The 14812-nt window shown below is 41.0% G+C and overlaps 1 protein-coding gene across 3 annotated transcripts in view; it reads right to left on the minus strand.

The window, feature by feature from the left end:
* LOC131246570 (uncharacterized) overlaps positions 1–14812 on the minus strand; it is a 41056-nt gene that overhangs the window by 13491 nt on the left and 12753 nt on the right. For all 3 annotated transcript variants that reach the window (XM_058246835.1, XM_058246838.1, XM_058246840.1), the window contains 2 exons: positions 14684–14728; positions 13483–13649 (listed from right to left, as the gene is read on the minus strand). In XM_058246835.1, coding sequence (XP_058102818.1) covers positions 13483–13649; positions 14684–14728 — 212 coding nt within the window. The remainder of the gene's footprint in view (positions 1–13482; positions 13650–14683; positions 14729–14812) is intronic.

Consider the following 14812-nt stretch of genomic DNA (forward strand, 5'->3'; position numbering starts at 1 on the left):
TAACTGCCATAGTTAGGGAACCACAGAACTGCCAAAAAGGTGCTTATGCTAGTCAGGGATGGATCACTTGCTGGAAGAAAACTATTTCCACCAGTCAAAGATCACCTCCGAGGCTGTTGATTCTGTCCTCCTGCTGGATGGCATGATTTGGCTATTAGTCAGCATGTTTGCGGTTTCCTTGGCATGCTTTGGTGTATCCAGGTGTTTGGATGTAACCTATGGGCAAGGTATACAAGAACAGTTGTGTAACAGCCATTACGTAATGGTAACGGCCATAACCGTTACGCATTACGGGGCCGAAACGGCCGTGATGGCCGTTACAGAAAAAACTACATGTAACCAGCGTTCGAAGTATCGGTATCGCTACAAGTTTCACTAGCCAGGGATACGGAAACAATATCGATATCGCGGATAATATCGCTGATAATTGGAAATGCGGGGAAACATGGGAGAAACGGTTGAATCCTTAGCGAAACTTCAAGAAATGTTAAAATGTACATGTTTGCATATTTAGAAATTACAAAAATAATAATAATAATAATAATAATATTTATAATTTTGCAAAAAGAATGCATATATAACAAGTTTCCATTTAATGGGGCCTTAAAAGCATGTATTGTTATAAGAAATCAATTCAACCATCCCATCCGGCCTATCTAACCATCCAACCTTCCATCCAAACACCCATCGATAATGCAAAATATCAATAACACATGATATTTCACCAAGAAATCATCAACAATTGGAAAGGAAACGAAAGATTATGGTCTTAATATCGCGCATGTTGCGATATCGATAATATTGAGAATATCTCAATATTATCAATGACAAATTGAACACTATATACAACCATGTGCCCATGAAAAAAAAAAAAATTTGAAATAATTTTTTTTTCTAATAAACAAGTTTTAATGATATCAATACGTTGGCAATATTATTGAAATATTATCGATACACTTATGATACAAGCATTACCTAGAATTTACATAGTCAAAAATATTGGTGATACATTAGTGATATTAATGCATTGGTAATACAAGCAACACTTAGAATTTACATAGTTGAAAATATTGGCGATTACATTAGCGATATTGATATGTTAGCGATATTAGCGATACATTGCTAATACCTGAAATTTCTAATACTACTAGCATTATCAGTATCGTACCAGTGTTATCAATATCGCTGAGCTAGAGATAAAGATTATATCAGAGATATTTCGATAATATCGGAGATCATTCGAACATTGCCTGTAATAGCCCTGTAATAGTCCCGCAACAGTCTGTAGCAGTCCCGTAACGGTCTAGAAACATGTTTTTTAAATTAAAAAAATGTCGTAACAGCTGTTACAGCCCATATCATAACAGTAACGATGGCGGCAGTTACGGCCACCGTTACTAATGGGGACATCATGCGCACACGCACGCCCCCCCTCCCCCACGCATGCACGCAAGGAGGAGGGCCCCACCATCGATCTGAATCGATGATGACGTCCAGGGAGGGCTTCCTAGTTAGAAGACTGTGTTTTGGTTCCTTGGAGTGGAGCCGATCGGCATGTGAATCTCATCATGAGTTCTCATGATCGTGACCCACTATTCTAAATAATCTAATGCTTTGGGTTTTGCTTATTATTTTTATTAGAAATATCATGGACGGTTTAGATTGCTTTGATTAGTTGCTATTTTTTATTACTTCGTCTCCAAGTAATAGGTTGCGTACATGGCACGAGTTTTGGGGTATAGGGTTTTATTATAAATAGACACCCCTTGTAACCTTGCTTTCTCAATGAAAATTAATAAAATTGTTGTGTTTTTCTGCTCCTCTAAATTTCTAAGTTGTGGAGATTCAATTAGGTGCGAAACTCTCCCTTCCTCGAAGGGCTGACTACCGTGGTGCGAAGCTACACCTATCTCGATTCACCCCATCTTCTTCCATCCATATTTCTCCTCCTACAAGCATTCCATCTGCAAATCCATCAATATTTGCAGGCGTTTTTCTCTCTACAGCAGATTTCCAGAATCTGGCCCTGCAGGAGGGCTAAAACTTCGACGGATCACCACACACAAACCGTGCATCGGATCGAGTTGAGATTTGGGGGTTTTGGAGTCCATCCCTGGCCGACTAGGGCCAGGGTGGCCTTTTTCTGAATAGTGGGCCCCACACACGTGCGGCTGGGATCACACGCACGTGCATCTGGTTCATCTCTCTCATCTCTTTCACTCCTCTTTCACCCAAAATCCCTAAACCTAACCCTAAATTACTCAAATCCTCAATTTTATCCCCTTTTTTCAACCTTAGGGTTCCCCATATTGAAAATTTTGAATCCCTTGGATTGGGGAATTACTTCTGTGCATGTGTGGATCAATGTATCCTCCTTTGATTCTTATTTGGTCTATAATTTTGATTGATCCGGCCCTAGCATGTGTAGGCCTGGATCCGCATAAGATTCCCCTTGATTAAGTGTTTGAATTTTTGTGTGGGATGTGGAATTATATGTAATTGTTTCTGAACTAGTGTGATCTAAAGCCTGAAAATCTTGTACATCATACTTGAATTTCATGTCCTGCATCAAATTTGGTATTAAAGCTTAGGGTTCTTATAGGGGAATGCATTGCATGTTTAAGGTTTGGTCTATTCACGTTTAGTTTGCATTAACTCTCATCATAGAGTCTTGTAGGATCATTTAGTTTCATTTAGGCACATATAGTCGTAGTAGAAAGTCCTTATATTGAGTTAGTAGTAGTATGCCCGCACGTACGGGTCGTGGTTTTGGCTTGCACCTTACACTAAACATGGAGCAATTGCAAGAGTCAATGAATAAGTTGACCTAGTAGTTTGAGTCTTCAGGTAGGAGCTTGGAACAACGTATGGACCAACGCTTTGAACAGCTTGATGTGCACATTACCCAACCAGAGACCTCCGCCACGGCAAACCCCACCATTGGGGAAGATGTCCAATCTCAGGCAGGTGGTCAGGAGGATAGACCAAGGAATGGAGGTGGCCAAGGAATCAGTTATGGGCGCACACCCGTGCACCAACTCCGTGAGGGATATCAAGACTACTATGACCCTGATACGCAACTTCTCAAAGGAGTTAGGGTAGATGCCCCTACGTTTGATAGCCACTTGGACCCTAAAGCTTTTAAAAATAGACATGGACCACCTTTTTTTAGTGGTACGACATGTACGGCCTTGTGGCTAGAGAGAGTGCACCAGAGGCTAGTGTAGAGTTACCCACTGAGGTCATTCCGGTAGTGGATGAGTTTCGTGATATCTTTCCTGATGATCTACCAAACGAGTTTCCCCCTATGAGGGATATACAACACACCAGGACGTGGAACACCGTACTACCTATAGCCGAGTTTGCATTTAATAATTTTGTCGATAGGTTCACAGGTCTAAGTCCTTTTGAAGTCGTTACTGGTTATAAACCTAGGAAACCTATTGATCTTGTCCCTATATCACTGTCCCATAGGCCGTCAGAGTCTGCAGTCTTTTGCGCATCACATTCATTCATGGCATCAAGAAATCAAGCAAAAGATCATGACTAGTAATGAACATTACACACTTTCTGCAGACCAACATAAACGTTTCAATGAATTCAATGTAAAAGACTCTATAATGATCCGCATCAGGCCATACCGATACCCTTAGGGAGCCGTTCTTAAATTACACGCGCGTAGCACTGGACCATTCAAAATTATAAAACGAAACGATCTCAATGCGTATGTGGTAGATCTTCCACCCTCCACGGGAATTAGTTCCACATTCAATGTGGAGGATCTAGTTGCATTTCAAGGAGTCATTGATTCTGATTCCCCAGACCTTTTCCTTGATCCATGTCCCCCTCCCGACCCATCTTCCCAGCCTCTACGTCCCATACCTACCCTTCCCATACCCAGAGAGGAGATAAAGGATATCCTAGACCATCAAATAATATCGACGTCGGATGGCGGATCCCCCCTCCCCCACGCACGTAGGCAAGGAGGGCCCCACCATCGCTCTGGATCGATGACGACGTACAATGAGGGCCTCCTAGTTAGAGGATTGCGTTTTGGTTCCTTGGAGTGGACACGATCGGCATGTGAATCCCAACATGGGTTCTTATGATCGTGGCCCACTATTCTAAATATTCTAGTACTTTGGGTTTTACTTATTATTGTTATTAGGAATATCATGGACGGTTTAAATTGCTTTGATTAGTTATTATTTTTTATTACTTCGTCTCCAAGTAATAGGTTGGGCACATGGGGTGAGTTTTGGGGTATAGTGTCTTATTATAAATAAGCACCTCTTGTAGTATTTTTTTCTGAATGAATATTAATAAAATTGTTGCATTTTTCTACTCCTCTAAATTTCTGAGTTGTGAAGATTCAATTAGGTGTGAAACTCTCCCTTCCTCGAAGGATTGATTACCGTGGTGAGAAGCCAAACCTATTCCGATTCACCCCTACCTTCTTCCATCCATATTTCTCCTCCTACAAGCATTCCATATACAAATCCATCAATATTTGCAGGCGCTTTTCTCTTTACAGCAGATATTCAGAATCTGGCCCTACAGGAGGGCTAAAACTTCGGTGGAGCACCACGCACAAACCGTGCATCGGATCGAGTTGAGATTTAGGGATTTTGGAGTCCATCCCTGGCCGACCAGGGCCAAGATAGCCTTTTTCTGAATAGTGAACCTCACACACATGCGGCCGGGATCACACGCATGTGCGTCTGGGCCATTGCTGTTGTTCACACGTGCGGCACTTCTCTGGTTCATCTCTCTCCTCTCTTTCACTCATCTTTCACCCAAAATCCCTAAACCTAACCCTAAATTACTCAAATCCCCAATTTTATACCCTTTCTTCAAACTTAAGGTTCCTCAAATTGAAATTTTTGAATCCCTTAGATTGGGGAATTACTTCTGTGCATGTCTGGATGAATTTACTCTCCTTTGATTCTTGTTTGGCCTATAATTTTAATTAATCCGGCCCTAGCATGTGTAGGCCTAGATCCGCATAAGATTCCCCTTGATTGAGTGTTTGAACTTTTGTGTAGGATGTGGAATTTTGTGTAATTGTTTCTGAACTAGTGTGATCTAAAGCCTGAAAATCTTGCACATCATACTTGAATTTCATGTCCTGCATCAGCTACTGTTATTGAATAGCTCCCCTATGGGGCACACGACAAAGGAGTTCCATTGTCCTCTCAGATCAAACACAAACATTGGTACACAATAAATTTTCCATTGAGAGCTCTGAATGACCAAATCATAGGCTCTCCTACTATTCAACATTGGTACATTGCATTACAGATCATTGAATCTTCAGATCATTAAATCTCCTACATTGCTTGAATCACCAAACATGTTGTAGACTTGTAGGTCATGATCTTCTCCAATGGTAAAGGTGGCACCATTTGTGCAATTTATTGACTCAAGAACCACTATTGTGGATGGAATCCACTAATGGTCACCTTCACTTCCCTAAAATTGGGTACCCTCAACACACCATGTCTATGGATCCACTGCTAACTAAAATGGCAAGAGAACATGGTTTGGTGACATTTACCAACACACATGCACTCCACAGCATAATTGGCTTCCCTTGATGGTCATCCATCCCTCATTCATGCCTGCTTGTGATTGCATCTCGCTTGTGTGGACAAACATCCATGGGCCAGAAACAGGATGTGATCCTTGTCGAAAGATGGTGGTCTATGCAAAAGTCATGTCACAATCAAACTGGTTGCAATGATCGTAGCATCATTACCTTTGGACTCTTCCCCACACTTCTTGTCGTCATGTTCAAACCCACCAAAAAAGGGTGGTTCTCCCAAGATGCTCGGTAGCTAGACTAGCTCTGCATCAAAGACTGATCTCCTATGACATTACAAGACACGACTGACTTCGCGTCATAGAGTGTACCTCCAACAATACTCTGGAACTCGATCAGCTAACCATCGACAACTGGATATCGAACAAAAGGTTAGTGATTGCAAAAGTCCTCATGTGAAATTGAGCTTCCAACGATGAAATGTGAATTGACGAATACTGAAGACTGGATTCTTGTCAAAAGGATGACAAATTTCATTGAAATCTTAGAAACGATTTACGGACTACACTCTCCCGCTTGGCCAATTCCATCTTCCTCATTGTAAACAGAAAGACAATGCACGGGGTGATGAATGGTTCGAATCTGATGGATGAGGTTCCTGGAGGTACGGGATTGTTGCGATGGGGGTTTGTAATGGTTGCAAATCTTGATGGTATTGGTTTAAGATGGTGTTATGATGCTTGAGGGACTTAGATGGTATTGGTTTGAGATGGTGGGTTGTGAAGGTTGGGGTTCTTGAAGGTATACATTTGAATGGATGGTTTGTGATGGTCGAGTGATTTTGGGGAGAAGAAATTCATGGTGAAGGAATGCACATCCATGATGGTGGTTATTGGATTTCTCTAAACACCAGTTCCTTGATAGCAACAAACAACAAAAGGTTTCACGTGGTGAGCTGGGATAGAGTTCCAATCTGCCTTCATAGTTTTTTGACCTCTCAATCCCATAGATCAATTTGTCAAGGCAAAAAAGTTTGTTAAAGATGAGATGCATGACCGCGCAACAGAGAGGTGTTGCGTGGCTACACAACGGCAGAATGATCAAGGGGCACTGACAGAATGATTGAGAACTCTTCGTGTAACCGCACAACAAAGAGTTGTTGTGAGCTCGCACAACAAGCTCAAACCAGCAAGTGTTATGCGATCACACCACACCACACAGATTTGAGTTGTGCAAAGAGGGGTTTTACGTGTGAATGGCTATAAATACCCCATTAGCTCTCTCATTTGAGGATTTTTTTGAGATTCTAGAGTGTCCCCAGAGATCCTATCCGCACAACTGAAGGTACCAAGAAGACCCGCACAACAAGTCTTTCCTAAGAGTCATGCACTGGCCTTGGTCAGTTGCATCTTGGGTCGGAAAAGTTGTCGGGATTGAAGAAAGAGAAGGTTGAAGTTCTGTCAAGTCGCGAACCTGTGCAATGGGTGTTGTGCGATTGTGCAAGGGGTGTTGTGCATGAATGTGCAACTATGGTTGTGTGACTGCACAATAACCCTTTAGCGACTGTAGAAAGAGCTATTAAGCGATCGCGTAACGAGGGCATTGAATCTTCAAATGAAGCATTTATGCTTGCTCTCGAACTCCTCTAATTTATGCATCGACTACTTTTCCAACTTGGAATGATTCAATTATAGTTTTGAAGCATGAAGAAGTGATTCTAAACCCGCACAACACTCCCATCATTTCGATGGATGTCCAACAGGAGGCGACATGCTGTCGAAATCATTTGATAACCTTTATTCAATGTTGTACACTCAAACGTATCTTGTTTTAGAATAAAGGGATTTGCCAAAGGGATATAATTAAAAGGAATGTAACAGAACTTAGAAGAATGTAATTTTCGATGACAAACATTCTTTCATTTAAATTTTCTTTGTTATTTATTAAATTACATACATTCCAATCTCCAAAACAAAATTTTGACATTACAAAATGGCGACTCTGTTGGGGATCGAACCCAAAATCTCTGGTAGAGGGCTTGGAATATTTGTACCTAATAATAATATCGAAATGATTGGAAGATGTTTGTCATAGAAAAGGCGCTACAAAGGCGCCAAAATGGCGACTCTCGATAGGAACATTCCTCCCTTCATATCTAAAACAAGATACAACTTGTACTAACTGAAATAACTAATAGTGGCATGTTTGATACAAGTACTATACTCCTGTGCAATCCTCATGGCTTTCCCTCTTGCCAATGTGTTTGTTTACTTCACACCCAATGGGTTCCTTGTGGCCCACATAAACAAGGCCGAAGCATCACCGAAGAAGGTATTGAAGAAAGCTTATCCAACTCTTGTCCGACGTGAACGACTGTGAACAGTAGTCAAGGTTATTTCCGCTTCACCCGTCACGAATAAAACCGATGATGTTTGAACTGTTGTGACAACTAGAATGAGGAAGATCTAATCCCCGCATGCAAAGAACCCAGATTCGTCGAGAGCGACAAGAGAACCAATCACATGAAATACCGCTAAGCGCAATCCCGTCATAGTTCCACCCTCACGCTTCCCAAAAAGGATTGAACCTCTTTTCCTTCCATGGGATTTTCCTGCACTTCCAATTACAACAGGAAACATGTTCGCGCTAGCTTCATCAAAAGTCCCGATGGGGAAAGGGAAGGTGATCATGCCGAACAAGCCTTCACCTGTAGTACCACTAATAATGAATTCAATGCGAGCTTCTGTATCAAAAGCAGCGTGTTTCGAGTTAGCTAGTTCCCCGAGACAGCAATACGCTAGTTTCGGGTCAACAGTGGTTCGTTTTCCTTAACATCACCAATGACGATGTATTCATCCTCTCCTTCAATGCTAAGCCAACCAAGGAGCGAGGAAGCAACAGTCTTCATGGCAGTCACTAGTTAGACTAATCCTCTTTCAACAAATGAGAGTTTAGCTGAGATGGCACGCACACAGGCTCTTTTAATGGAAGAGTGCAGGAACCTTCGAGATGTGTTAGCAGCATTAACCCGCAACGCGAATCAGGCCTTTGATCCTCCAATGATGGCCGCTATGAACTATAATGGACAACAAGCAAAAGGGTCACAACCACAAAAAGTCAAATATCATGGGTTTACGCCTGCTACTGCTCAAACTATGACATGGGAGGAAATCCGATAAGTGCTCACTGAAGTCGTTCACATAGAAAGGGAACGGGATCAAAAGGGAAGGTTTCGATGTCAAACCTCATATCTTTCGTTTTCCCCACTCCTTCAAGGCGTATCGGAAAATGCGACACCTGTAGAAGACCCCCCAGAAGAGTTTGTTGCACAATGTGTGACCATATCCATAGTCCCCGACAGTCGTCGTTAGAGGGTAGAAACAATGTAGGGAGTCAAGCAAGGTGTCCCATATCAGTTACGTATCGGCCATAACGGCCGATACGTATCAGTAACGGTGGTACCCGTTACGCGATTCGGGGCTGTATCAGTCGTTCCCCTTTTTTGTACCCGTATCGAGAAATGTGGAATGGTCATTGGTCAAAAAGTGAATTAACTCTCAAAAAGTGAGGAAATGATAATTATTAAGTTTTTTTTGGAGGAAAACAGAAAACAGCCTTCTTCTTCTTCTTCTTCTTCTCTCTCTCTCTCTCTCTCTCTCTCTCTCTCTCTCTCTCTCTCCTTTCCCTCTTTTCTTTTCGGTTTCCCTCTCTTCTTTTTCATTTCCGGCATCGAAAACGGAATGGACTACATGGCTGTGAGCTGCGGCCCTGCGCAGTTCTTCTTCTTCTTCTTCTTCTCTCTCTCTCTCTCTCTCTCTCTCTCTCTCTCTCTCTCTCTCTTTTCTTTTCGGTTTCCCTCTTTCTTCTTTTTCATTTTGGTATCGAAAACAGAATGGACTGCGTGGCTGTTTCATAGCCACGCAGTTATTTGTTTTTTAACGTGTCCGCTAAAATGTTTATTTTCCATCTAACCTGTTAATTAGGTCACACTAACGTGGATGAAGGGAAAACACACATGTCAGCTTGATCTAAAACTTTTGTAGCCCCCAATAAATTTTTAATGGTGGACGTTTAATTATTGTTGTTTCTTATGCTGCGGTCCACCTGAGCTTTGGATCTGCCTCATTTTTGGGATCATGCCCTAAAATTATTTGGCAAAATGGATGGACGGTGTGGATATAACACATTCATCACGGTGGGGCCCAAAAAACTTTGACACTCGTGTGCTATACTTCACAATCCGAGTCCCGCCTAATTCGGGCCCTTAAAAAATTATACACAAGACATGTATTAACTTAAAATTTACCAATTAAATTATGAACTATAGATGCTAACTCACAATGCCAAAATCAAATTGTTTGAATAGTTATAATTGTTAATTTGTGGACGCTTATTTTTTAAAATAGGGCCTCTTGATTTTTTTCATGATTCACTATCTAATAAATGTCCACCAATTTATAAGTGGGATAATGCCAATAAATTGCATGAATTTGAGGCTGATTTAGGGCATGGATTGGTCCTCCAAGTCAGCCCCAAATTGGCAACGCCATCTACCTTAATTTAATTTCATTTTTTAAAAAAACTATTGGGAGAAACAAAATCAAATTGTTAAGTATATAAATTATATATTTAGAAAATTAAATATATGAATTTTGTAGTCAAATTCAGGTTATCTGGTTCATAAATTCATCAAACAGTCCGATACAACTTCTCACCAAAGAGTGGACCGTTACACCACCATAAACATGTTCCAATTTATAAATGAATACATATTTGGAATTCTTAGAATATTCCGGATTTAATCCATATTTTTTCATATTTTTTTGGCAAAAAGAAAAAAAAATTGCGTCGTTACGCCGCCGTATCGCCGTTACGCCCCCGTATCCGTATCAGTTTCGGAGGGCACCGTTACGCCAACCGATACCGATACGGGACACCTTGGAGTCAAGGCTTGTCGCCCTTCTAGACGTTACAGAACTAAAAAGACACCAAATACCGAAATAGTTCTATTTTTCAAGAGTCTCCTGTGGAACACCTGCTACAATATGTCGGACAGGGCGCTCACCGCAACTTCGGTGAAAAAGACTTAATTGGACAGTTTGGAGAATCCTTAACTAGTCCGGCTAGATCATGGCTCGAGTCAAGAGCCATGGAAGGGGTAACCATTTGGAAACAGGTTTGTGACTTATTTTTGCTTCGATTCTATGTCAAAGAGAGCAATTCTACTGACAAAACTTGTGAGATGGGAAGTTAGCGCAGGAGAATGCTCCTATAGATACATGTTGAAATGGAGGAACGCTATTAGCAATTCATATAAAGTGCTTGAATGTCCGGAAACTCAAGTGGCGAAGTCATGTGCGAAAAACGTGAAGCTATACACCGAGGCGCGATATGAGCCTCACACACTTTTTAGTCTTATGAAAGAAGCAACGACTGTAGGGTCAACCCCTCAAAATGCACTGCCTATAATTCATTTCTTCAACGAATCGCATACAAAGCAGGTACAACAGCTGTTGACATCAGTATCATCTCAACCATTTGAAACGATGAAGTCTATAAAGGTGGAACGGACCCCAAAATTCCTGAAATTTATGCTCTATACAGAAGATACGTAATCCCCATGGAATATCTGGTATCCTATGAGAAGGAAGCATATTTTAGAGGGGACGTCTTAGTGTTACTTGTTAAGAAATTATGCACTCACTGGTTATTTCAAGTAAAGAAATGGCTCGGTACTTGGCCTTGCCGGCAAGAGCCTTTCGATCGTGGGAAGAAATGAAAGAAGCATCCATCCTGCGATTTTATAAGAGTATAATACTCGAATTATGGAAGCGTCATTGAGACGAACCGTCTAGCATCCCAGAGAGGATATACTAGACTTTATTCGACGAAGGTGGAACGTATGCTCTTGCTACCTCTCATTACCTATATCAGAAGCGATCATGGTGAACGAATGTATCCAAGCAACTATCCTCAAGGATGAGTTGTTTCCAAAGAATACAAGGCTACCAGCACTTTTAAGAAGTTGCTGAAAGAACTGATCAGACAATTCCACAAGAATTGTAATGTAACGACACTAAAGCCAACGAAAGAGTCGGACCGTTGAAAGGTGTTGAAGAAGCAGATATAGCAGCATTGCGATCAGGGAAACAAATAGCAAGCCATCGATGGAGTTATGGCACGACAGTATCACAAGAAGAAATCTCATAAGGTTTCCCGGAAAAAGAACCAGTATGTGATGAGAGGAGCAAGACAGATGAAAGGGTACCCACGGAAATACAGTTAGTGTCAAGAGTGACTTATGATGTCATCAGTCACTTGAAAAGAATTCATGCTTGACTCAGTGTGTATGACGCCTTGCCACTATCCAAGGACGTAGAGCAGACATTCGAGCTTTGTCAGACGATGGGGTGAGAGAAGCATTGCTTGCCGAGATGGAAGATACAGGAGGGGGAAAAGACAACAGTACTAGTTGGGATGCCACGTCTAAGAAGATAGAGGCGGCCAATTGCATGTCTACTACCACTTTTTCGGATGATGACCTAATGATGGGAGAGAGAACATAATCGAACATTCATGGTCACTGGGTGTATCCACGAGAAGAAGTTAAACGTATAATGTTAGACAATGGCTCTCCAATGAATTTGATGCAATTAAATATGCTCACCAAGTTGGGATATCAGCGATCTCATTTACACGTGAGCGAAATGATGATCCAGGGGTTTAATCAAGACGGTTAGAAAGCGCTAGGAATGATCACGATGATGCTAGAAATCAAAAATCTTGTCACAAAGGAAATGTGTCACATGATTGATGCAGTGACAACCTACAATTGGCTTCTTGGACGACCATGGATGCATAGGTATGGCGTAGCCCCTTCCACGCTAAATTAGTATTTCAAGTACTGTCAGAATGGCATCCAACACAGAATCATGACAGACACGAAACCATACACGATAGTAGAGTCTTTCTTCGTAGATGAACGATACTACGATGAATTTGTTGAAGAAGAAAAGAAAAGTGCAAATGGAAAAAGTTCGAAACGCAATGATAATAAGGCTTTTACTATTAAAAGGGAAATTTTGCCAGTCAAGATTACAGAGAAAGAAGACAAAACAATCGAAAGTTCACAAGTCCAGCATGACAGAATCAAGAACGAAAATTCTATTTTGTTCCAAAGCATTTGAGACAAGGGCAACCTCCTTTGATAATGTTGTCACCGGAACAAATGAAAGTCATGCAAACAAATTACACAGTAATTGTGCCACGATTAGAAAAGGTTAAACCATACTCGGTTGGACCGAATAGATTGTGTGCAACCAAGCTCCAGGAACTCAAAGCCAATATTATTTTATTTTGTGCCAGAGAAAGAAGTTATTAATGAGGACAATAAGATGATAATTGATAAAAAGATCTCGCTGGAAGAATTGAAAAGACACAGCCCAGCAAGCCGAAGAATCATGCAAGCGCATGGGACCCACAATAAATGGGTTCCATCATCCTCCAAGATTGAACACAAACATGTGCACATGATTGAGCTATGACTGAATTGTAGGTTGTTTGGTGTTCACCGTTTAGAAATGTTTTGCCCCCACCCCCTGTTAGACATCACCCTATCACAGTATTTGTCTCAGGACATGTCCCAGTGAGACATTGTGCTAAAACCTAGTAGCACCCAAAAACTAAGTTTTAAATCCTTGCTCATTATATTTAATGGAAATAAGACAAACATTTTTGTGTGATAAACCTGTAGCAGATCATGAGTAGGAAGATGGCCAGTATACTTATAAGAAGGGACTTGCGAAGAAAAAAAAAAGTTTAAACTACAGGAGGCGATCAAAATATGCTGATCCTAGAATTTATGTAACACATAACAAGAGAAAAAGAAGAAGAAGAAGAAAGTAAAGTTCTTGCTTTCAGATGTCAATGTGTTCATTAACCTGTGAGGCTCATAAATGACTGTGGACAAGGTGAACTCCCCACTCCCCGATCCAGATTCCCAAAATTTAAGACTTATAAGGCCCCCTATGCCTTCCTCGGGAAGTTTAACTTCAACAGTGCCCATCTTAGATCCGTCTAAGGAGAGAACTACAAGAGTGACAACTACCTGCAAGCATAGCAAACCAATCAGACAGGTATCAGACACATTGAAGGGCCACAAGTAACAGAATGAGCATGCATGGCATATCACTTGGAGGAAATCACATTAATCAGTATTTCAGCAAATTTCAGTCTGAAATCCCTGGTGATAGGTCAGAAATCAATTCAAGAAATTTGATACAAGTTCATAGTGGCAAGAGTCTAAACCACAAAAATCCCAAATTAATTGGTTTTGCATTTAATTCCTTCAAAGGATTTTCTACATTATGCAACTCTACAATCGGGACAGAAGCAGTCAGCCAAGCTGATGGGATATCCAAAGATTGCTCATAGGATATGAGCATCTATAGTCATAGCTGAACTTATTTGTGCAATTTCCTACGAGGAAAACAACCATCTGAGATGGTTCCCTAGTATCAAATTTGGTCTCACCAAAAAGCCTCACTTCCCAAAATTCCTCAAACAGTTCTAACATCAATTGGATTCATTATCTGTGCCAAACATACCAAGTGCATCATAAGCTCAATCCAAATACAATTTCTGGGTTCTCAAAAGCATAGGAGCCTTGGCAACCCAAGCATCTAGGACTTTGTCCACAGATTACTATAGCGCTATTTAGAAGGTAAAGGGGGGTCATTTGGATGTGAGTCAAATCCAACTATGTAAACTCTTTCATTTGTTTGGGCCCTTTACTGTGTTTCGGTGTTAAGAAAGTAGGAGGAAACTCTTTCATCTAAAAGAGAAACTGTTTCTGCCAAAGACGGAAGTTGCAATTTACATGTAAAGAGTTCACTCACCAGTCACCAACAGTTCTAAATTGCTTATAGAAAAGGATACTCATCACCAGAACCCAAACACAATTAATTCAATCCACGTAAAGACTTCCCCAGTGTCTGTACATGATAGATTGAAACACTTTGGCAGTGAAATTGTTTACTTGTGTAAATTTTTACATGAGGGGAATTTTACTCACATCTAAATGACCTTTAGAAATGACAACAACGTCAAAGACATTGAAGTGTTAACTTCATAGGCATTTACCGTGACATCATCAACAGGCTGATAATTACGTTCACAGACCTGAACCTGCAAAAGTGGAGAGAAATAATCACATCCATTTTTTGGCACTTATTTCTAAAATATCAGAAAGGCCAGCTCAAATATGAATGC

The sequence above is a fragment of the Magnolia sinica genome, chromosome 1 (genome assembly GCF_029962835.1).
Source record: "Magnolia sinica isolate HGM2019 chromosome 1, MsV1, whole genome shotgun sequence".
Taxonomy (NCBI): domain Eukaryota; kingdom Viridiplantae; phylum Streptophyta; class Magnoliopsida; order Magnoliales; family Magnoliaceae; genus Magnolia; species Magnolia sinica.